Below are 25,548 nucleotides of genomic sequence, written 5' to 3' on the forward strand. Positions count from 1 at the left end.
TGTCAACAGCCCAAGGCCACAATACAGCTGTTTGTGTGTTTGTGTCAGACCCTCAGGTTGCACATCTAATTCTTGAATCAGCACAACATGCTTGAATCAGCAAGGTCATAGGAGACCTAGCCCATCCCTCCTTTAGGACCAGCCCAGCAGACTAACAAAATGTTACTTGTAACTCACAGTTCTCAGCTTAAACATCTCTAGTGCTTCCTTAAGGACCTGCTGCTAATCATATCATAAAACTTGAGAGGTAGACCTGTTCTTGCTTGCAGACAAACACTAAGCTGAAATGACTCTGCAGCCGCAGGAGTGATCCATGGATCAGGTCTACCTCCCAAGTTTTATGAAGAGAATTGCAAGTATCCGTGTGTATTTTCACCGTGTTATTTGATTTACTTTTCTTTTGTTTATACCTGCCCTTCCTTGTCTGCTCTTTACATAATGCAAACAGAATCAATAGAAAGAAAATTAGAGGCTAGGGATGCAATGAGTCAAAAAGTGTCAGTTAATCCACTTGCGGAGTCTTGTGGAAGATTAACCCAGAGGGTTTTGCGGTTCTTGTGGGTAAGTTATGGCTACTTTAAAACGTGTGCAATTGTTACATATACATTCTTATTGCTAATCACTTTGAGATGAGTGATTCATAAGTGGATGCAAAAATAATCCGTTATTTATTAAGGGTCATCTAGTCCAACCCCCTGCAATGCAGAAATAATTACTTGACTTGTAACACAGTGGGCATGACACTTGCGTGTAATTTACTTACATGATTGTGACTGAAGGTGCACAGCCCCCAAATAAATGAATGAATGGGGGAGTGGCACCTGCTGTGGAAAGAGCCTCCCTTCCTGAGCTCTGGGGAGGCGCATGAAGGCGCTGGGCCCTTGGGTGTCCCTGCAGAGGCCGGTAAGGAAGGTGCTGCATGGGGAAAGCTTCCAGGGGCTCCTGGCTTTACATGATTTGGGGTGGACTCCCAGAACCGAACCCTCACATAAGTGGTTGGGCCCACTGTATATCGTAGGGGCTGAACTTTGAGCTCCTACAAATTTCTGTACTTGTGTGGCAATTGTGTATCATAAGTGGTTTGTTACAGCAAAAGATTTTGGTTCTCTAGGCAGGACAGTTACAGCTGACATAAGAACTAGATAGTTGTAGCTTAAATCTGGGTGTCATTTTGCAGTGGATAGATAGATTTTAAATATAAAAAGTTCACATTTTAATTGTAAGACTTTCTAGGTAGCATTTGAGTTGTGTGGCGTTGTTCCTGTTAGGAAGTCTTGCTGTCTATAATGTGAACTGTACCCATGGAATGAAACAAATCTTACTACGAACGATATCTAATTGTTTAATTGAAATAGTCAGTTGACTTAACACTAGGCAGTTCTCCCTTAAATTTGTGGTGTTGATATCTTCAGTGGTGCTTTATGGTAGAAGCAGCTATTGCAGAGTTCTGCAGGAGTATAAATCTTCTACTACCAGTTTTAACAAGTTTGAATTGAGAGCTTTGCTAGTGACAGTTTTCATTAGATATTAAATACATGTGGGAATTGTATGCTGTGCTCTTTATGTTGCTGTTTTATAACTTGTTTCTGACAAAGCTATAACTAGTGTTTCTAGATCATGTTTGCCGATACCAGGACAGTGAATAATGGAAGTATTTTTACTGTTTGTAGTTTCATGAGAATACTGACGCAAAAGCAAGTCACCTTGTGATTTTTTAAAAATACTGGATTTTATTAAGAATAATAAAGTTGTTTCGGTACACTTGAACAAAATGAATGCATCTGCTAAATATTGAATAGAGTTTCCTATTTTTTCAAATCCCCTTCCTTCTCTACCTCCCAACACCATTTCTAAAATTAAAATTTTATTTCTTCCTTTCCTCTTTAAATGGCAGGCATGTCCCATGTCATCTTTGGCCTTTTTCTTAGCTTTACAAAAATTAGGCATTCAGGCCCATCAGCACCAATCCTAGCAGGCAAAACTTGCCCAACTGGTTTGACCCACTCTAGCAATCTTTCTTTACAACCAGGTTTACAGGACTGTAGGGGGAGGATCTTTGAGAGATAATGTACAGCACCCTCCCCATCTCATTGCAGTATGTTGAACCTTGGCAGAAAAAAACCTTATCTGAAAAAGCCTTGTTGCCTTGCTGATTATGCGGTGTCCTCTTGCTGTAGCCAGGGAATTAAGAACTTGAAAATGTTCTAAGTGTGTATCACTTGTTTATCATTAAGCTAAACATACCTTGTCAGTTCATATAAATTGTTTTCAGCAATGAGGGCAGGTGCAGTGTAAAACCTTGCTGTTCTCACCTTTTGTAAGACAGAAACTAGATGGTCCCTCTGAGCATTGCTGTTCGAAAATAATCAGCACAGCTAATCTTTTGCTCAAGCAAGCCCTGAAAAGATTATTCTTTTACCAAAAAAATTTGTTTTCAGAAACTGCTTGATCTTGCATCAAAAGTATGTGTTGAATGAGATTTGTTCTTAAGTAAGTGTATGCAGAATTGCAGCTTAAATAGAGTTACTTAGTGTTTCATAGGGACGCGGGTGGCGCTGTGGTCTAAACCACAGAGCCTAGGGCTTGCCGATCAGAAGGTCGGTGGTTTGAATCCCCGCGACAGGTACCCCGTTGTTTGGTCCCAGCTCCTGCCAACCAAGCAGTTCGAAAGCACATCAAAGTGCAAGTAGAAAAATAGGTACTGCTCTGGCAGGAAGGTAAATGGCATTTCCGTGCGCTGCTCTGGTTCGCCAGAAGCGGCTTAGTCATGGTGGCCACATGACCCAGAAGCTGTCTGCGGACAAACACCAGCTCCCTCAGCCTATAGAGCGAGATGAGCGTGCAACCCCAGAGTAATCAGGGACTGGACCTAATGGTCAGGAGTACCTTTACCTTTAATGTTACATTGGTCAACTTGTGGAAGATTAATAATGACAGAGAATGTCTTATGTGACAACTGCCTAAATGCTTTATATCATATAGAAATTAAAATTATTCCCCAGTTTCAATCATATTTGTTAGAAATAGTGAAACAAGCAAAAGATGATTACCATTTATCAGCAAATTAGGTATACTGTACAGTGAAATGTATGTACACGGGTTATTAGTTAATTTATCTAAGTATCTTGCATGTTTTTAAATGAGCACAAATAAATGCAAAATAGCATGAGGCACAAGTTACCTATAAATAGACTTCAAAGGTATCATTATTTCAACAGTTTTTCTCAAAGATTACTTTAGCACTAGCTGTAAAGTATCTTAGCACATGCTTCTGAAAGTAGGTTGTCAGTGAACAGATATTAGAAAATGATTGTCCCTTATTAGACTAAACTCTTTATTGAATTATTTGTTATATGTTCCATTTTACAATTATGAGGATGGTGGCTTAGTTTGCATGTAACACTAAACCATGGTTTATTTGATTGATGGTTTATATGATTGATTGTATGAAACCCTGCCCAACAGCTCAACTATGGTTTGTTTACTGCCAACAAACCACAGTCTGAAAACATGTTTGTGGTTTACAAACCTTGATCCTTGACCTGGTTTTAACAGTGACTTGGCACCCTTCCTTACCCATGTTGTCTTCAGCCAGCTGTTGAGCATATGAACACCCTTTAGTAGTTTTTAAAAACCACCCAACTGAATGTTCTCCATGACTTTGGGAAGACAAACTGCTCTTCATCCTATGGTGAAAGCTTTAACGAAATCTCCAGGTGCTTACTTGGTTCTCTACTGCATTTGTAGAGAGTGAGCCAGAATGGTTCAGAATCAGAATGGTTCCTGTGGGCATATTCAGATGCAGATAGGAACCATTCTGATTGCAGCCGCTGCTTGCACTCACCGCTCAGCATATTCATGAGGAAGCAGTACCATTAATGCATTTCACCAGCATGTGAAAAACAAACAGAAGAAAAGATATCTGAGCTGCTTCATGCTGTGCTAAGTTGTACCTGATTAAATAAGGGTGAATTTTTCCATTACTAGTCTAGCCAAATTCAGAAGGATCTTACCTGGATTAATAGCATACTTCCATTTTCAGGAGCAGAAGGCTAAATATCCAAAGCTGGCAGATGTTGGAGGTACCACTACTGCTGGAGGATTTGCTTACTGCAATCATGCATCCACACTATATGTTTGCATTTGTGATTTTGTAATTACCCTCACACTGAAAGAAGAGTGGGAGAGAAGGGCAGGTTTTGGTTCACTTTTTTAAGATAAGCCAGTATCCTATTTGCCCCTCAGTTTCTCCCACGGTGTGCAAATAAATAGCTGAATGGACTTGATTCCTCCATCAAAAGGGGACATACAGTGAAAATATTGCTTAAGGATTCCTACTCAGCTCATGTTTCTGGGTATGAACTTCATTAATTTTGGTCCTGCTTTTACAGCCTTGACTAAGTATATTTAATTGGAAATATGTAATGCATTCAGTGACACTCATTTTCTAGTAAGATTGCTTAAGATAGAAGGTTTGCTCTCGTGCAAGATATTATAGACCACCTTAACATGTTCAAACGATAAGCATGAATAAACAGGTTTGTTCTGGTACTATTGGAGTTTCAGAGATAACTGAAGGGAGAACCCATTGTAATTCTCAGATTTACACTTTCCTACTATATTTTTGTCAAGAGTCTCAAATAACATTTTCAATGAATTTTGTTGAATTCCCAGAACAGAATAGAGTTGCTTGTTCCCAAGTTTAGCTGCTTAAAAGCTACAATCAGATTTTCAGGTTGCACTGTGCCAGTCGCCTACACTAACTAAAACCCCTGTTACAAGTCAAGAACATAACTAAGCCCTTAAAATGCAGCCATGGAGTGGCAAAGATGTAGTCTCTTCTGTTTCCATGTGCTTGACAAACAGGCTAGCCTCCTGCTCTTGAAGAGTAGAATTAGGCTAGCTCTGTGGGCAGGTCTTTCTGTGACTGCAAGGAACATGCAGGGATGGAAGGTATGCTCAGCTCTTTCTGTGCTCCATTGGGTCACTTTGCGACATCATATGAAGCAAATTTGCATGATAGCTAAAACAGCAGAGTTTTATTCTTCTGCCACAGTTTAAAAGTACTGTGTGTTCTTTGTAGTATTCTGAAACATTACGTAGATTTACTTCTGCATCTTGTGCTTTTTAGTATCTTCATAATTAACAAAATACAATGGGTGATAGTGATGCCTGCTTGTGCAGAGAAAATCCACCTGTGCAACTGCCCCTTCAATGCCCCCTGCACCTCAGTCCTACTGAGCAGATTTTGGGGGGTGTGGGGGACTGGGGGGAAAGGAGAGAAAGTAACAGCTCTATTGCTCAGGTGGAGGCTGCCTTGTGTGAGCAGACACTCAGTCAGGCTATACTGAATCTCGCGCATAAAGACAAACCTCCTCGTGCTGTTAGATTCTAACGAAAATCTTAAGCCATGGGAACATTTTTGCTTTTATATGTGTTGTTGTTGTTGTTGTTGTCCCTCTCACTTTTTATTCTTTTTTCCTGTATCACTTTTTTTCTTTTAACTGAAATCACCTTAATAAAATGCAATTTTTAAAAAAGCCATGGCAACATCTGGATGGCAGTGCTGTTTCCCCTTTCATTGTCTTTGATTTGCTGGTACTTTCTTCTGGACGGGCCTCACACTGTGATTGTTTATAGACAAGAGATGTTCTGGTGATTAGTCTATTTCTTTTAAACCCATGGCTAGAGAGGGTCCTGTCTAATTAGTCTTCCTCCCACACCCTTCTACAATCACAAATCTTATTATGCCTGGCTCTTTGTAGCAAAAGAACATTCCAGAGTTGGCTGCATCTTTGAAAATACTCAAACAGCTGTACTGATCATACCCATTGTGAAGCAGACATAACAGAAATACAAACATATTTTATTCTATTAGTCAAAAGGAACTTGGCCAGAGACAGGTCAGAATTGTAGGTGACACAATACAGGCATTGTGGACCCCCCCCCCCCATCTTATCTCACTGTAGTCAATGAACATGCACACTGTGAGAAACCATAGCTATACAGAATAACTGCAAGGAGCATTCCACTTATGGAACAGAATTTCATACTTCCACTGTTCTCTCTCCCCGCCCCCGCAAGCAAAAAGAGCTGAGGGGGTGTCTCTGAAATGCTGTTGCAGTGGCAGGAGTGGGTTGGGGGTTGCAGCTGGAGGCAAGCAGTTGTTTGGATCCTGCCAATTCTTCTATCTCCAGCTCTTGAATGATGAACTAAAACTGAAAGGTTATACAAAGATTAACTATTGCTTCTTTTTTGAGGCTGGTAAGGGTGGGACTTATGTTTCTTAAAATCCCCTTAAGTGCTCAGAACGTCCTGTTCGTAACAAAGGATCAGGTCTTATTCAATTTAATGTTTTCTTCTTAATTTAGATTTATGGCGAATGCACAGCAGTTCTTAGTTTATGACTGCACCTTTGTATTTATTTTTTAATTTCATGAACACAAATTCATGTATGTGAAGAAAAAAAAGCAATATTTGTATTCAATGTTTACATTTTGCATAATCTTGTAAAGCTGTATATGTACAGAATTGGTTCAATATATATTATTCCTTTCAGTATGTTTTATTTCCATTGGGAGAGGCAACATCCTTTTCAGAGGCTTCTGTATTCAGACAAGTTCTTACTTGGATATAAGAAACACCATTCATTTATCCAAAATAAATTGGCCACAGTGTTCTCTGGAAACTGATTGCTTGTCGATCCTTTCTGAGAGGTATCACTCCTCTGCAGATAGATATATATTTGTTTCTGAAAATAAATTGATTTTACCTTGTGTAATCAAAATCTAATAAGTTTATTTTAATCTGTTTATGGTAATTGTGGTTGCTAGAAGCAAATTTCCAGGGCTGCACAGGCACACAATTTTTATGCAGCAAGGTTGAAGGCACAAAATATTCTTTCCCAGACACTCCCATGTTTATATTACATTTTCCCTAGCCCGGTACAGATCAAGCTTACCAAGGAGAAAGATTTTCTACCATTTTCTACCATGGGTTTGCTTAGTTACCATTTTAAACAATAGTTTGGTGTGACGTTTCTGTCATGCATATGTGCTAAAGAGTGAGGAATATATGGAGTAGTGAAGCTTCCCCCACATTAATCAATTGTTAAATTTGTCTGCTCACACATAATTACTAGGAATGTGATCTCTAATAATTGGGGATCATGTAGTGAGCATAAATATATTGCAAATCCAACTCAGAGTGATGGCATTGTTTCCACTGTCTCTCTGAATTGGCAAAACAAAAAAAAATCCTTCCAGTAGCACCTTAAAGACCAACTAAGTTAGTTCTTGGTATGAGCTTTCGTGTGCATGCACACTTCTTCTGAAAAACCATATGATTGATATTTCTTTTACTAAGTGACAGCCCTAAAACCCAGCAAAGCCATCATTTTCAAGTTACTTTCTTTTATGTACTTATTTAGCAACTGAAATGCATGAAGAAGGATATAAAACTTAAAAAGGTGCTGAAAATGTTGTGGATCTTTTGTATATAAATTTCTTCTAGTTAGCAAATGGAATGACGTATATGTGCTTACAGTATTTGTAGTGATGTTTGCAGCTGTCCTTGTAAAAAAAACAAAGCACAAATATCTTTTGTCCTTCCCTGTTTCATTAACTTAGATTCTGATCATATAAATCATAGTATCACATAAATCTTGTGATGGGACAGACCTTTCCTTCTCCTTGTGGTTGCAATGCCTGTACCCAACCCAGCCTTTTAAACAAACAGCTTGATCTGCAGAAATAAGCAGGTGTGAGTTTTCATAACATGGAGCTAATATAATCATCTGCTAATTTTTGCAGGTCAGGCTACTGTCAGCTTGCTCTTTGCCTCATTTCATTTTAAGGAGGGGGATGTTTTAACCCCCACAAAACTTGGCAGGGGGTTGGACTTGATGGCCCTTGTGGCCTCTTCCAACTCTATGATTCTATGATTAGTGGTGCATTTGCAGAAAAAGCTCACAGCTCAGTTAAGTCACCTTTACTCCCAGTGTGTGCATAGGATTGCAGCCTCCATTACTGTGTTGTTTCCAGAAGCCTGAATGCTGTGGGTTCTGGATATGACAGGACTGGTGTTACAGAGGAGAGGATAATTAATTTCCCATTTGATGTGGATTGGCTGCTCCTTTGGGACAGGGCATTTTGTTTTGTCTTACCTTTATTTTGTAGCAAATGATCACTTTTGTCATGTGCTTCGAAGTTCTGTTTGCTTTTTAGTCAGGCTGCTTCTTCATCTTTCCAGAGCTGCAAAAGGGCCGCTGGAGGCCGCTGGCTCTGAGGCTGCCAGCTGGCCATTCCTGCCCTCAGCCATTCTTGTGAATTTCAACATGTATCTGACCTTTCAGAACTCAGTTTGTGTTAGTGATTCTGAACTTGAAGCCTGGGGATACTCAGTTTTATCTTGCTATCCTTTACACTTTTCTGTGTAGCTTTGAGAATTATCTAGAGAGATTCAGTATGTGAGCTTTAAAAGATATTTGATATTTTTAGCACATTTGCCCATCATAGAAATTGAGACTAGCAGACCATTTCCTGGGGGGGCGGGGGATGATTTAGCTGTACTATGATTTTGAGTTTGTTAATAATAAGCTATAGTTTCCATGACTTTAGTATCATTAAAATTCACTTTAAGTAATTCACATTTCTGCTATGCAGTTATTGCTATTACATAGACCAGATAATGCTATAAGGAAATACTTAAGGGTTTTCTTATTGAACACTGCTATTAAAGCTGTAGCAAGCTCTTCAGGGTACACAGTTGTGCTTGAGAAAATGTGATTTGCAGATTTTATGCTGCAGAGGCATTTTACTGGTTGTAATCAGTATTACGTTTGTCATAATTATAACTGGCATTCCTTTGCAGTTGATAGTGTTCTCTGTTTTTCAGGTCCTCATGAGCTGGAGTGTGCAAAACCGTGTTTGTTCATTTTGAGATTTGAGGAAATATGAGTTGCACCCCTCATGTGGTGTAGATTTATAAAGGCTAAGTGGGCCCTTGCTACTTGCATGTTTGAAACCAGGAACTGTGCTCTTTCTGGTTTATTAGTAGCCTATTATACCAGAGGGGATCTGACTGCAGATGGGTGCAGCATCTGAGCAATCAAAACTATTCCTGTAACTCCTGGAATGAATAGAATGCATCCAAAACTTCATGCTGGGACAGTCTTTTCTAGTAGCGCCCTGTTTTTTTGGAGAGAGCCTAACAGGAAAGAGTTTCAATTTAGACCTCTATTAGATGTCTGCCATGTTTACTGAACATGAGGCTCTTATTCTGGGCCTCCATGTTTGGGGGGGAAACACATTTTCCCCGGCATTTCTTTAATCTCAGCTAGATAGGTGGTTAGGAGGCAGAGATCAAAAACTGTGACACTCCAGGAGTTTCCCTTTTGTTAGACTCAAAGGAGGGCTGCACCAAAGTGGCAAGAATTGGTGGGTGTGCATTTTAGTTGCAGAATCTCTTCTGTAATTGTGCAGGAATGTGACACACTCACTGGGCAGCAGAAATATTTAAAGAAACTGAGTTAGTAAAAAATGCCTACTAAGCAAATGTTGAACTTGAGGAGGACTGGCAGTCTTCCAGCCCTGTCGGAGAACATACTGATACTTTCCCAAGAATAACAGCATAGTGGGATGCCTAAACTAATTTGCATAAGAACACTTCTGCATCTGGATCCTGCTAAAACTTTGTCCAGGTCTACAGAAGAGATGGAAAGTTTCAGACATGCAAGTAGGGGTGGCTGAATCTATCCATTTCTCTTTCTCTCTATTTCTCACTTTACCTGTTACTTTTCATTTTAAGTTCAGTTGTCCACATTTCCATATTAGTTCTTTTCTCATGAAAATTCATCAGCTTTTCAGTTCAAATTTCTCCTAGCATACACAATTCCCCTTAATATAATGCATCATGGTATGTTATTTTGACTTCTATATGCATTTGTATGCATGCATTTTCGTACACATTACTTGGCTAGAGAACTGCATCGCAAATTTCGAAAAGTGTGAATTTTGAAAGATGGCTGTGTTTTTTCAGTATTGTTTTGGAAAGTGTGAATTAGAGAACTTCATATTTAAATGCAAACTGAGCCAAATTTCTATCCCATCTCAACATTCAAGACAGTTCAATTAACAGAACCGTGTTCTTATATGGTTGAGCTTCTTGCATGGTCAATTGTTCTTCAAGTCAGGAGTACACCATATGTCTCCCTAACCTTGGCAATTTTACAGGGCAATGTTCATATGGATAAAAATGTTGTTGAATAAAATTTCCAGATATATTGAGCACAACCTAGCCTCTCTTTCACATTGAGCATGAATGTTTTGCTATTATTGGAAGAAAATTTTGAAGCTGCTGATTGTATCTCTGGATAGTGGTGGATTAGTGTGGTTTTTTTGTGAGTGTTTTGGTGGGTTTTATAAACAAGACACGGGTGGCACTGTGGGTTAAACCACAGAGCCTAGGACTTGCCGATCAGAAGATCGGCGGTTTGAATCCCTGCGATGGGGTGAGCTCCCGTTGTTCGGTCCTTGCTCCTGCCAACCTAGCAGTTCAAAAGCATGTCAAAGTACAAGTAGATAAATAGGTACCGCTCCGGCGGGAAGGTAAATGGTGTTTCTGTGCGCTGCTCTGGTTTGCCAGAAGCGGCTTAGTCATGCTGTACGCCGGCTCCCTCAGCCAATAAAGCGAGATGAGTGCCCCAACCCCAGAGCTGGTCACGACTGGACCTAATGGACAGGGGTCCCTTTACCTATAAATAAGAATAATGTTATATATATAAATAAGCATGCCAGATTTTCTCATGTCATTTGTATATCACAAAAATAGCATAATGTGAAAAAAAAATCTACAACATACGTTTCATTATTAGTGATCAATGTATAAGTTCTTGGTTCATGAATTGGTTCAAACAATTAGGAAGAAGAAGAAGAGGAGGGGTGAGGAAGAGGGGAAGGGGGAATGGTGAGTGGGGTTGGGTGGTTATACTTCTATTCTACTTGGGGGGAGGGTGTTGTGTCGGCGTCACTTGTATAGGTTCTCTAACTATTCACTTGTTGTATTTCCTTGGTGGTGAGAGAGGTTGGGGGTGGCCTAGGGTGTGGTTGGTTGTCTTTGGTTGGTTGTAGTGAGATTTGTTTTTGTGAGTGTGCATTTTTGAATCAGGCTAGCCAGATTGATTCGTATGCTGTCGGCGGATTCTTGTTGTTGTTGTCTTGTTGGACTGTGTATATGATAAAGGGGAACCATACCAGGGTGAAGGCGTCTTCTTCTATTTGTCAGTTTCAGTTTGTTGGTTAGTTTTTCTAATAAGGCTGTTTCCCATACTATTTGATACCTTTGGTCCATGCTTCCTCCTGACAAGTCTCACCAGTGTCTGGCTATGATGTTTCTGGCTGCTGAGAGTAGGTGGGTTATGATCTCTTTGTGGTGTGAGTGGGTATTATTATCTTGGAAGATGTTTAGTAGGGCCAGTTCTGGGGTGACTTCTAATACTTGCTTAATTATTTTGCATATTTCTTGTATGATTGTTGTCCAAAAGAGTTAGATTTTGGGACATTCCCACCACATGTGGAGGTATGTGCCTGTGGAGGTGCATCCTCTCCAGCATTTGGTGAGGTTCCTAGACATATTAGCATTATTTTCTGTGGTGTAAGGTACCACCTGTGAGTTTCAGAGTGAGTTCTTTTCTCTGATATGGATTTAAAGGGAGGCTTGGACCACATTCTGGACTACTAGGTGGGGTTAATCTCATAGCCTACGTCATCCTCCCATTGTTTTTTTATTACATTGAGAGGGTTTGTGGGATTTTGGAGCAGTATTTTGTACAGGAGGAGGCTTTCAAAGGTTGTCAAGGGCCTAGTTGCTGCTGATTTTACTACTGGGTCGTTTAAAAGGGCATGTAATTGGTGGTGTGTTACCCAGGGCATTTGGGTGTCCCCTAGTTTGTCTTGTATTTCTTGTGTTGATATGGGTTTCTTATTTTTGTAGAAGTCTGCTAGGCATTATAAGCCTTTGGCTTGCCAGGTTTTTATCTGGAGATTTTGAGCTGCGTGTTGGAATAAAGGGTGGTGTGCCAGGGGGATTAGTGGGAATGGGGTTGGGGACAGTTTGCCTACTTCTTCTTTCCATGCTTTGAGCATGGTCTTTGTGAACATTGTGTTATACTTTTACACATCTTCTTCACCCCTCCCACCAAAACACCTCAGTGTAACAGTTGCCCAATAGACTGGAAAGCTTACTACAATTTTGTAACATTTTGGTGGGCCCTAATAAAGGTACTTCCAATTATGGAGTCCTTCTTTCAGACCAAAAGAACTACCTTCATTTTATTTGCTACTTGTTCAGCAGTCTCCTACTTAAAACATAATAAATTCAGTTCTTTGCATGAATTTGAATCATTCATGGGAAGCAGAAGTAAAAGGATTACCCCCTAGGGAAGAGTTCTAACCCTGTTTATAATCAGGTCCATTCAGATTGGTTGCCCCTTTCCCAGTCATCTCATTCTCCTTTCTTCAAGACAGGCACAGTATTTTATTTTGTGCATTTACCACCTTCTGAGAATGTTTTATAATTAGGAGGTCATTGAGACTTTGACATTGTATTTAGGACAAAGGCTGTATTTGAGCATAGAAATGAGGAACTTATGATTGGCTCACTGCAACTAGGTGTGCACATGTAAGGTATAATATAATTTATATGGTTAATTGGGCAGCATATAAGCTCTGTAAATGAATAAATAAGTAACTATGTTTTGCTTTAACAGGGTCTTGGAAAAACTGACAGCATCCATGAATGGGCTGGTTGTCTCTCAAAAGTCCAGATTATTTGCAACATAGCTAGGAAAGGTAGGTTCCTTGTAATAACAGTATTAATCTAACAGAGTTTATAAGACTGTTTCTTCTGGTGTAGGTGGTATATTCAGGCATAGGCTGGAGAAAGCAAAAGAGAGACCTGTGGTGCTGCGGTCCAAGGACAGTTTTGAAGTACCCTGCTGCTTTATTTTTGTAGTAATTCAGCTCTACATTGGTCTTTCGGGTGTCAAAAATGTTGAATCAAAACTCTAAAATCAGAAGCATATATTTCCTGGTAACTTCTATAGTAAGAAGATTGTTAAGAGGAACCCTTCTGCATCAGGCAAAAGACCCATCTAGTCCAGAAACCTGTTCTCACAGTGGCCAACCAAATGTCGATGGGAAGCCCAGAAGCAGGACCTGAGTGCAAGAGCACTCCGCCCCCCAACGCACACACTTGTGAGTCTCTGCAGCTGGTATTCATAGAATCATAGAGTTGGAAGAGACCACAGGGGCCATCGAGTCCAACCCCCTGCCAAGCAGGAAACAAAGGAGGAGGCTGCCGTCTGTGGTGAAGTTCTTCTACCACCACCCTCTATTTACATTGAGGACTAAAACTAAAGCTATGACCATAAAAGACAAGCATTACTGGTCCAGTTTGACTGTCACATGAACCCAAGGTAGGCCTCTGTGAGGGGGTCTGTCCACCTTGCAGCATATTACATCAGGTGAATGAAACTTCAAGCTACAGCTGCAACTTGGAATTCCTTTTTGAACTTGGCTGTGCCAAGGAAAGGTGGGCAGTTTAATCTCAAACTGTATGGCAGTCTTTATTAGGCCCAAGCATTGGAGGTTCCCCGCCACTGCATTAAACCATTGTTTAAAACAAACAAACACTGTTATATGCTGTTCAAAAGTCCCTATGGCGTTCCTCTCCTGCTGCTGCTGTTGCTGCTGTGCTGCAGATGAAGCAAGCCATTGTCATGTCATCCAAACCTGGCCTCGTGGTTTGTTTCTCTCCAAAGAACCCATGAAGGATAACCACTGATTGTTCTTGGCTTACTGCTAGTGGTTTGCTTAGAGTAAAATAAACTATGAGTTCAAGTCTGGATGGCATGACAAGCCAGGCTGTGGCTTGCTTCATCTGCAGCAGGGCAGCAAGTTGGAGAGGAGCTCCATAGGAACTGTTGAAAAGCAGGCACAATTCATAGTTCATTTTAAAATACAGTTTAATTAGATGTGTGAACCAGGACCCAGCTAATGAGTGGTCTGTCAGTCCAAGGCACCTTTTATTATTATCTTTTAGTTGCCGCAATGTCCTTTGTGTTCTTTTCTGCTTTTAACGGCATTTGATCTGGCTTTTAGGCTGTATACTCCCTCTCTTTTTCTGACACTTGACTGACTTTTACTCCAGTGTTGATCTGATGCTGTTCTTATTTTATGTTTACTGCTTTATTATTTGACTATTATATACAACTTGTATTCAAATCCTTAGATACTTTTTTTAAACTTTTCAGATGCAGTCTATATCTGAAAATGGAGATCCTCCTTCCGGAAAACAAAATGAAACAAAACAAAACGAGGAGAAAACGTACAAAAAGGTTTTTGTTGCATGTAACTTTTTCGGAAATATTGTACACTGGTACAGAACACTAATGTTGACACTTCTAATCCCCCCCCCCCAATGAACTACACCAAAGCAGAAGATTTATTTCAAGAGTGGGGCAGTCTCAAAGATCTTTTAGGGCTAGTTCACATGTTGTCATCTTAATATGGAGTTAAATTTACAGAAGCTTCCCTCCCAGTCGTGGCTAGCAGCCACGTTTATTAATTTAGGCAGACCCTTTCTATACCACTTAAAATATAAAAATATCTCTTAAGTGATGCAAACTAAAGCAACAAATGTTACAAAAATACACAGTAAAAATGTTAATTCAAATTACTATTAAACATATACTGATAGCTGTTCCTTCCACTTCTGACACACCTCCCCACTCAAAACCTTTCTGACTCCAGACTATCACCCAGGACTCCATCAAGCTATGGCAGCTGTCAGCAAGGGCCCAAACCAACTCACAGATCACCCCTCCAAATCTCACAACAAACAGGGTCCTGGAACCTGCTGACAATCACCCTAGTCTCTCCTTCTAGTCTTGCTTTTATGCTGGACACCAATGAAGTTGATACAGATTGCCCACAGCTGTGACCCATTCATAACTCAGCCAGCTGCACTGCACACATCTCATTCCTGGATGCAGCAGCCACACAAGCTGGGGAGAAGCCGCACCCTCACCTTGGCCTTCCTACCCTTCCCCATCAAGGAGGAAGCTTGTTGCTCACTCGCCTTCCTTTTTCTTGTTAGAGAAGATCACGGAAACCGCATCCCTGATCCTTTCCTTGTCCCAGTTACAGATAGGTAGCCGTGTTGGTCTGCCATAGTCAAAACAAAAAAAAATTCCTTCCAGTAGCACCTTAAAGACCAACTAAGTCAGTTCTTGGTATGAGCTTTCGTGTGCATGGACACTTCTTCCTCTTGTCCTTGTCCTCTCTGATGGCCGCTGTTGCTTGTTGTTACTTATCTGAGAAAGCTTAGTAATCTTGGATTACTTGATTTATTTATTTTTTAAATGCACTAATCGACTGCAAATACACCTTTGGAGAAGCAACTTACATAAAGTTGTTATTTTGCATCCAGCCTGAGAGCCCCTCAGTTTAGCACACTGTCCTGTATAGATTGATTGGTTTATTACGGCCATTGGCCCATATCTAAAAACAATACATCAAAATTTATCCATAAATAATACAATTTAAACAGTTCCAAGTTAAAACACCCCTATAAAACCAATTTTACTTCAATTTAGTAAACTATACACAATAAGCTCCCTCTATGTCAACCGCAATTCAAATCCCTCAGATTTTGGGGGGTATGCGTCTTAGTTCTGGCACTTATTGATGGTTCTTAAGTTTGGCTAAGCTGTCAGAGTCATACAGTGATCCATTTCTCCTCTTATGAAATAAGACATTTATCAGGTATCTAGCGACTGCAAGGGATCTACTTGAGTCTTCGTCGTTTAATAAGTATATTATTTGGGCTTCCTGAGGTCTGTCAGCTATTCTCGATAAATATGGGGCCAGAAACTTGGACCGTGAAGCCGAATGTATAGGACAACAGAAGATTATATGATATAACGATTCTGTAGATCCACTTTTACAGTCACAGAGGAGTGAGATCTGTCCATTGGAGAGTCTGTTACCCAACACATTTGATGGGAAAACGTTGAATCTAGCCTTTATAAAGTCATACCTGTGCATCACCACAGATAAGGTAGTTAAATAAGATGGAAGCTTCGTTGGTGGTGTTAAGCCAAGGTTTATCGGCGAACAGGTGCCACCACCTGTCGCAATATTAAATTGTAAATCCATCTCCTCTAATTTGTGAGTTATAATTCTCTTGGCAGAAATTAAGTCCAATTTTAGTAGTTCAGATGGAGATAGTCCTAAGGACACAAGTTTCCCATGTATTATTTTTGCCCAAGGGCTAGGGAAGTCGTCTCTCCAGAGACACTGTATCAAGTGGAGATTTGGAAGTTTATGCCATAATGCCAACCAGTAACAGAGGATGCATTTCCATAATGTGGTTTCTAGAGATGTAACATTTAGTTCGAGACGTATAGCAGTATTGCCTACACACCTGGGTAATTTTAGCAACCTTCTTAGCAGCTGGTTTTGGATTACCTCCAATTGGGTTAGATTAACAAAGGACCCCCATATTGGAATTGCATATGCTATTGTTGCAATCACCTTTGCCCTGAAAACTTTTAACACTGATGGAATATGGAAAGCCCCATCTGAAAAGAAAAAACGCAGTAGCGCAAAGGAAAGGGCTTTAGCTCTATTTAATACATATGCCAGATGGACCTTCCAGCCCATGTTGTGTTGGAGAAGGACTCCCAAGTATTGAAATTTAAAGACTTGGTCAATGGCTTTTCCGTCTATTCTCCAATTATAGGTTTTTCGACTCTTGGTGAAAATTAGAACTTTGGACTTGGCATGATTAATTGTAAGAAAATTTGATTTGCAGTAAGCATCAAAAATTTTCAGTGCCCTACACTGTCCTGTAGAAATAAACAAATCTAATATTTACTCTCTGGAATGTTTAATGTGGCAGAGATGAGAACTTTTAAAGCTGGAAATTAAACTTGGCCCATTCTCTTAATGACTTTAAAATTTTGCAGTTTAACATAAACAGAAGACTCTGAACTTGCATTTAGAAATAGCCTAAATTTTAAGGAATTGGAAAATCTCTCAAATTGCTCTAAAAAGTCCAGGAGAGACAAAATGTGGTTTCCAGAGCCCTTTATGGCTGCTAACGACCCAGTGATGGCCACAATCATGAAATCAGCCACAACAGACTCCACCATCAGGATGTTGTGACTCAGTAAGCAGCTACATATGGAAGATCCAGTGACAAAATTTGGATGAAGGGTTTCCTGTGCTTTTCCTATCTGCATCTTGGTGGGTCCATGGGAATGGATACATCAAAAGATTCTCAATTAATTTTAGCTGTGTAACTCCGTATTCAGACTTGCTTCCATATTGATGGTGCAGTGATGCTTATGGGAGGTGACAGAGAGAACCAAGAGAAGCCCATAAAATCCATGGAACATGCAGAATTTGCTGCCAGAATACAATTTTTTTTTTGTTCTTCATTCTGCTCTTAATAATAATTGTACCATTTGCAGAGATTTTGTTCTATTTTGAGAGTATGTTGAACAAGGGGAAAAGTCACATGGAAAGTTTTAGTTTGACATCTAGTCATAGCTGTCAACCTTCCCTTTTTTTTGCTGGAAATTCCCTTATTCCAGCGCCGTTTCCCACTGCTTCCCACTGCTATCCCAGATTGTTAGATATCCCGTAGACTGTTCCCGGGACAGGTGAGGCTGCTAATCCCTTATTTTCGAGGCTGCTGATCCCTTATTTTCAAATCTGAAAGTTGGCAGCTATGCATCTAATTGTCCATAAGATAAAATGTAAACATGCAAATATGCCTGAGACTTAGTGGTATTTTCCATGTGCTGTTCTGGCAATGGTAATTTTAATAACTGCAGTTCTCTTTTGGTAAGTCATGCAGTTCACTTATTTGGACAAGTAATAAAATCAGACACTCTGAAAGATTACCTGTATAAACAGAAATATCTATTCTTAGAAATGAATCACAAGATGTTTTTGTGTAATTACATGCAATGTAATTACCTTCCAGAAACTTATTTATGTAACTGGCTAACATTGATTTGAGGGAGGTTTCTTATTAGGCTCAAGGTAGTGTCGTTAAACATTATCTTTAATGGTAATACTTATGCTACTTACATAGAAGTGTTCACATGGACCCTAGTAGGACCTCAGTAGGGCTACATCTGAATGGGACTCGGGTGGTGCTGGGGTCTAAACCACCAAGCCTCTTGGGCTAGCCAGTCGTAAGATGGTGGTTTGAATTTGCACGGCGGGTTGAGCTCCCATTGCTCTGTCCCATTTCCTGCCGCACCCATCCTAAATATCTTTGGAGAAGGTTAAGAAAGGTTAAGAAGGTTAAGAAAAGCTTGGCCTAGTGCTCAACATCCAAAAAACCAAAGTGCTGCACCAACAAGCACAAAACAATGCCTCCGCAGCGCCACAAATCCAACTCAATGGTGTAACGTTGGGAAATGTTGATCACTTCTCCTACTTGGGCAGTTCTCTTTCCAAAAGGGCTAACATTGATGCCAAAATCTAGCATCATCTGAGCTCTGTGAGTGCAGCTTTCTCCCAATTGAAGTGCAGAGTGTTTGAGGACCAGGACATTTGCAGGGAAACCAAAATGCTTGTTTACAAAGCTATTGTACTGTATGGTTGTGAAATGTGGACCAGTTACAAACGCCATTTCCAGCTCCTCAAAAGATTACATCAATGGTGTCTCACATCACTTGGGAAGGCAGGTAAACTAATGCCAGTGTACTGGATGAAGCAAATGTCATCAGTGTTGAAGCTATGATTCTTCAACATCAACTTCGTTGGACTAGTCATGTGCGGATGCTGATTATCGTCTTCCAAAGCTATTCCATACTTTATTCCATACTCTATTCCATACTTTAAAATAGAAAGCGTACTGCTGGTGGTCAACAAAAGAGGTTCAAAGACTCTCAAGGCCAATCTAAAAAAATGTAGTATAAACACAGACAACTGGGAAACACTGGCCTGCGAGCACTCCAATTGGAGAACATTCTTTACCAAAGGTGAACCCTCACCATGATCAACTCCCACCTGGAAACCTATGTCCCCACTTTGGAAGGACGTGTGTGGATCCAGAATTGGCCTCCATAGTCACTTACGGACTCACTGTTAAAACCGTGTTTATGGGAAGACAATCTTACTCAGCTGCGAGTGATCGCCAAAAAAGAAAAACAGGACTTAACCGTCCAGTGGTCCTTTACCTTTGCCTTTTACCTTATAGAATCATAGAATCATAGAGTTGGAAGAGACCACAAGGGCCATCGAGTCCAACCCCCTGCCAAGCAGGAAACACCATCAGAGCACTCCTGACATATGGTTGTCAAGCCTCTGCTTAAAGACCTCCAAAGAAGGAGACTCCACCACACTCCTGGGCAGCAAATTCCACTGTCGAACAGCTCTTACTGTCAGGAAGTTCTTCCTAATGTTTAGGTGGAATCTTCTTTCTTGTAGTTTGGATCCATTGCTCTGTGTCCGCTTCTCTGGAGCAGCAGAAAACAACCTTTCTCCCTCCTCTATGTGATATCCTTTTATATATTTGAACATGGCTATCATATCACCCCTTAACCTCCTCTTCTCCAGGCTAAACATGCCCAGCTCCCTTAGCCGTTCCTCATAAGGCATTGTTTCCAGGCCTTTGACCATTTTGGTTGCCCTGGGCGGTAATTATTTGGGTCCTCTCTTTTCCCCTTTTTGAAAATAGGGACAACATTTGCCCTCCTCCAGTCTGCCGGGACTTCGCCTCTTCTCCAGGAATTCTCAAAGATGACTGCCAGTGGTTCTGAGATCACATCTGCCAGTTCTTTTAATACTCTTGGATGCAGTTCATCTGGCCCTGGAGACTTGAATACATCTAAACTAGCCAATTATTCTTGTACTATCTCCTTAGTTATTCTGGGCTGTGTTTCCTCTGCTGAATCATTTGCTCCAAATTCTTCAGGTCGGGCATTGTTTTCTTTATTGGAGAAGATTGAGGCAAAGAAGGCATTGAGGAGTTCAGCCCTTTCTGTGTCCCCTGTTTGCATTTCACCATCTTCTCCTCTGAGTGACCCCACTGTTTCTTTGTTCTTCCTTTTGCTACAAACATACCCATAAAAGCCTTCTTTGTTGCTTTTAACCTCTCTAGCAAGCCTGAGTCCATTCTGTGCTTTAGCTTTTCTGACTTTGTGTCTACACGTGCTGGCTATTTGTTTGAATTCCTCTTTGGTGGTTTCCCCCCTTTTCCATTTTTTGTACACATCCTTTTTAAATCTTAACTCAGTTAAAAGTTCTTTAGATAGCCACCCTGGCTTCTTTAGGCACCTTCCATGTTTCTGTCTCATTGGTATTGCCTGAAGTTGTGCTTTTACTATCTCCCTCTTAACAAACTCCCAGCCATCATGAACTCCCTTTCCTTTTAGTATTACTGTCCATGGGATCTCACCCAGCACTTCCCTAAGTTTTATGAAGTTGGCTTTCTTAAAGTCAAGAAATTGAGTCCTAGTATGCTTGGCTGCTCCTTTCCGCTGTATAGTAAACTTCAGAAGAGCATGATCACTCGTGCCTAATGATCCTTCCACTTCTACCCCACTAACCAGGTCATCAACATTGGTTAGGACCAGATCTAAAATGGCTGTTCCTCTTGTTGCTTCTCCCACTTTCTGGACAATGAAGTTGTCTGCAAGCCCAGCGAGGAATCTGTTTGACCTTATGCTCTTGGCTGAGTTTGACATGATAGTGGTCTTCAGATGGAAAAGACCTGTTCTCTGTCTGTGGTCCATTCTTGTCCTAACTGGGCCTAGTTGGGAGACTGGAACCTCAAGGATCTGTGTGGCTCTAGGGAAGGGAAGGCTGTCCTGATCTGAAATTGGGAGAGGAAATGTGAAGGGGGCAGAGACTTCCTCCGTTATGGTCTTCCCGCTATAATCTTCTAGATATTTTTCTATTTGAGTTATGTGAGGGCGATCTGGCTGCGACATCTGTCACCCCATTGATCGCCAGGGTTGATTCGGCTGATCTGGCTGGCTAGGCGGGTGTCCCCTTCCTCCCTCACCGCTCCATGTGTGTCCCTCCCGAAGCTGCGCGCTCGGTGGAAGAGGACGACCATCCCAGATAGAAGGAGTGTACCGTTCTTCGGTCAAGGGTATACGATAGCTGCGCTCCCCTGCTAGAACCTCCAAACAAGCTCAAGGTCCATTTGTAGGAGAACGTAGGGTAGTCAAGCTTCCAAGACTCCAGACACATCCAAGTAAGGCGCTGCATGTGGCAGTTTGCCATTCTTAAAAAAACAAAACAAAACAAAACAAAACATTGGTTAGGACCAGATCTAAAATGGCTGTTCCTCTTGTTGCTTTTCCCACTTTCTGGACAATGAAGTTGTCTGCAAGGCCAGTGAGGAATCTGTTTGACCTTATGCTCTTGGCTGAGTTTGACATCCAACAAATATCCGGGTAATTGAAGTCCCCCATTACTAGTATCTCCCTTTTGCATGCTTGGCCATCTGTTCCAGGAAGGCATCATCTATGTCCTCCGTTTGGCTTGGGGATCTATAGTAAACTCCCACAATGAGGAGTTATTCACTGTTATTCTTCTCTCCCTTAATTTTGACCCAAATGCTCTCACTTTGGCTTTGAGGTTCTAAATATTGGATCTCTTCACAGGTATACACATCCCTGACATATAACGCCATTCCTCCTCCTTTCTTGTCTGGTCTGTTTCTCTGAAATAGATTGTATCCCTCCATTATTACATTCCAATCGTGGGACTTATTCCACCAGGTTTCAGTGTTGCCTATTATGTCATATTTAGTTTGCTGTACCAAGAGCTCAAGCTCATCTTGTTTATTTCCCATGCTTTGTGCATTAGTGTACAGACATTGAAGTCCATTAATCATTCCCCCGTGTCTCTTATTTAAGGATTTTTTCCTCCCACCACTAGGTCTACGTGCTGTTTGCTCCATTTGGTCTATGACATTTGGATGATCATCTTCATCAATTGATAGACTCCTACCTTCAGGAGCACTGTCTCCCTCCCCCACAATCTGAATGGCATCTAAAGTACTTTTTAAAGATGCTCCAGACACTAATCTCTAAACTTGTTTATAGGCAAATTACTTGCCCCCCTTCCATTCCATATAAAACCTCTTAAAAAGGAAAAGACTTCCTTAAAATCCAACATCAGTTAGATTTGATAATCCAGCTTCAAAGTCTCTCCCTACAGTGACCCTTTCTCCACATCAGCTGGTTATTTGCTGAGGAACTGCTGCTTTCAAAGGAGATTCAGGGACATGTTCTTGAGGGTATGATCTCAAAACAACAGACAACAGTGGCCAGTCTCAATATTAGTGTACAAACCAGGGGCACAGGGAATTATTCTATTTTGTGAAAGTAATAATTTTGTTGTGATTCCTGTTAGTTGTCTTATAATCTGGTTAGAAACTAAGAAACTAAGAAGAGCCCTTCTGTATCACAGCAAAATGCCACACCTGGTCTGGCATTCTGTTTGCACAGTGGGCAGCCACGAGCAGGACATGAGCGCAATGCCACTCTCCTTGCATGTGCTCACAAGTAATGAGTATTCAGAGGCATCTCTGATTCCATAGGCAATATGTAGCCGCCCTGACTAGTACCCATTGACAGCACTGATATACAGTGCTTTTCTGCTTGGAAAAAGAGTGTTGGTACCCTCAGAAAAAGCACTGCTGGTATCCTTTTCAGGAAAGGGGACCCTAAACTCTTATTCTGAATTGTTAACATGTGTAACCTGAATTTGTAGGAATGAAAATCACGGGAGACGAGTAGTAGGTGTCATGTGAGAGGCGTCTGCCGGAGAAGCCCCGGGAACTCTCTTTTATTGAATATTACAAACATTGCCACAGGTGTGGTTGTGGCTGATTGGTTGATACAAACACAAAGAAACTCATTGCCTATTGGTTAATGCAAATGCAAGGCGGGAATTACATGTGAGGGGTGGAAATTACATGTGAACATTAATCACTGGTAGATTAAAGGCTGGGAAACGAGGTTGGGACTAGACAAGCATGAAACCTCCTAACTAAAGATTAATATGGCATGAAACAATTACTAATGATTGATCATAACATGAAAGAATACAATAATCAAGTTCTATAGATGTGGTCAGCTATGCATGGAGTACAAGTCACCATGAACTTTAGGTGAACGGAGCGATGAGGGAATGTCTTGGTGTTTGGAGCAGGTTCGTACAGTGTGTGCAGAAACAGAGAGAAGATTATAAGCGAGACTTCCCAGAATGCAAGAGAAAAGAAGCAATACTTCCCATAGCAAGACTTCCCATAAGGCCACAGTTATGTGTAGAAAGAGATGCAATGCTTCCCTATAATGCAACAGTTATGTGCAGAGGGAAAACATATGTGCAGAAGGAAAACTTCCCTTTATGAATTAAGTCATGTATTGGCATTTCTAGTACTGTATTACTTCTGTGAAAAAGGAAAAAATGTGCTGATGCATTTTGGAGTAGCAGAATCTGAATCCTTTCTAGAATTGGTACACATATGGAAGTTCTTATTATCATTGTTCCAAAGGTTGCACGATAGTTACTGATTACAGATGACAACTATAAATATTAAGGCTGTATTCTGCCTGTTTCCACTTCTTTCTGTTGCATATTTGAATAGCCAGTGGTTTGCAGGTTGAGCATTCAAGCAGCTGCTGACTTTGTACAGATTATATCCCAGGTGTTTATGGATTATTATATTCCTAAAGGGAAATATTTATCAATGGAGGGGCAAAAAAGTTAAATATTTTTCTCAAGTTGGAAAAGGCGCTACTTAAAGGTAAACTGAGGTGACTGTTGCTTTATAATAACATATAATAACATATTAATAGAGAATGAAGAGTTCCATGTAATCAGAAGTTCCATGACTCAGATTTGCCTTCTCCATATGACTGGAACCTTAGAGTTAGAAAGTGATTCATTCGGAGTTCAAGGACTGCAGCACCAAAACCTGCTTCCTTTTAGATTTATAGTTGTATTTTAATATAACAGTACTGGAAGATTGATTTGAGCTGCAGTCTTTTACTTCCATTTTCTTCAGTTGGCTGGTGTAGGTGTGGGAGCCTTGTGCAAGTTGAAGATACAACCATTACATTTTAAAAAGAGAAGCTGTCTTCATTCTGAAACAACAATGTGGAAAGTAATCTTAGGAGATGGTCAGAAAGAAATGGAGGTATACTTCAGGCAGCCTTGATTGTTTCGTAGAAGTGCTAACAAAGTATGAAAGAGGACCTTATGCCTCATCCATTTGTGCTTCCTGTATAAAATCCGAAAGGGAGTCCCTGCATCTCCCCCATTTTGTGATGCTTGAGTTGTAGGTCATCTGAAATGTGTACATTTTACTGTGCTGGTGAGAAATTCATCCTTTGGACATTACACAAGAAGTATGATCAGAATCACTGGCATGCTGTCAGTTGGATTCTCTGTGTATTATAATTATTTATTAGATTTATATATTCTTTTTTAGATTTATATGTGGATTTTCTGTGTAATGCTGACCAGTGGTTAAACTGGTCAAAATCTGAAAATATCTGTAAGATTACGTAATGCAGTCACCCCATTTTCCACCTACAGGAGAGGGAGGCCATTGGGAAGAAAGCCTGGTATGGTATTGTTGATTCATAAATCTAAAAATGCATGAAATGTTAGTGGCATGTTAAATTGTTATAAAAAAATTACAGGTTACTAACGATTACTTGGTTTTATTTCTAAATATTTATCCTGAGGTGCTTCTTCACAAGGTTTTTTTCTCGAGAATAGCCATGCTTTGTTCACTCACTTTTTGTAGAGCATCTACATAATGTAGTCACCCTGTCATTGTCATCCTGTGTTTTTCCCTCCATGTGTTCCATCTTTTCTGGGATTGCCTTAGAACATAGTGAAACCTTTCTAATTGTGGAGTGGGCTTTAATAGTAGGAGAGGATATATTAATTGCTATTTCTCCCTCTAGGCACCCACATGTGTGGGTTAAACAGAGTTTCAAAATTCCATTCTTGGCAGCTAAATTAAAAGCATAGGAATTAGACTGTAAAACCTGGCTTTGACAAGTCTAGCTGTGAAATAAGTTGGCTCCCCTTTCTTACCCCGCTTAATAAAGAATCAGCAACAACTTGTAAAATAAATTTAAAAATAAGATTTACTCCCCTGAGTGAGTGCTTGAGGGCCCTGCTCTTGCCACTTACCATCTGGCCTGGGGCGGGGCCTGAAGCCTCATAAGGACTGCATGCTGCTTGCTGCCTGCTGCCCAGGAGGACTCCCCTGAGTGAGTGCCTGAGGGCCCTGCTCTTGCCACTTACCATCTGGCCTGGGGCGGGGCCTGAAGCCTCACAAGGACTGCTTGCTGCCTGCTGCCCAGGAGGACTCCCCTGAGTGAGTGCCTGAGGGCCCTGCTCTTGCCACTTACCATCTGGCCCAGGACGGGGCCTGAAGCCTCACAAGGACTGCTTGCTGCCTGCTGCCCAGGAGGACTCCCCTGAG

At 40.8% G+C, this 25,548-nt stretch overlaps 1 protein-coding gene across 6 annotated transcripts in view; it reads left to right on the forward strand.

Annotated features, from left to right (window-relative positions):
- Nucleotides 1-25,548, forward strand: part of PIP5K1B (phosphatidylinositol-4-phosphate 5-kinase type 1 beta) — a 108,326-nt gene that overhangs the window by 8,690 nt on the left and 74,088 nt on the right. For 4 of the 6 annotated variants that reach the window (XM_083702048.1, XM_083702049.1, XM_083702052.1 and 1 more), the window contains exons 2-3: nucleotides 12,767-12,848; nucleotides 14,312-14,395. In XM_083702048.1, the coding sequence (XP_083558174.1) occupies nucleotides 14,312-14,395 (84 nt within the window). In that variant the 5' untranslated portion in view covers nucleotides 12,767-12,848. The remainder of the gene's footprint in view (nucleotides 1-12,766; nucleotides 12,849-14,311; nucleotides 14,396-25,548) is intronic. The other 2 variants (XM_083702050.1, XM_083702051.1) reach the window with 1 other exon arrangement.

This window comes from Podarcis gaigeae (genome assembly GCF_964106915.1).
Source record: "Podarcis gaigeae genome assembly, chromosome: 11".
Lineage (NCBI taxonomy): Eukaryota > Metazoa > Chordata > Lepidosauria > Squamata > Lacertidae > Podarcis > Podarcis gaigeae.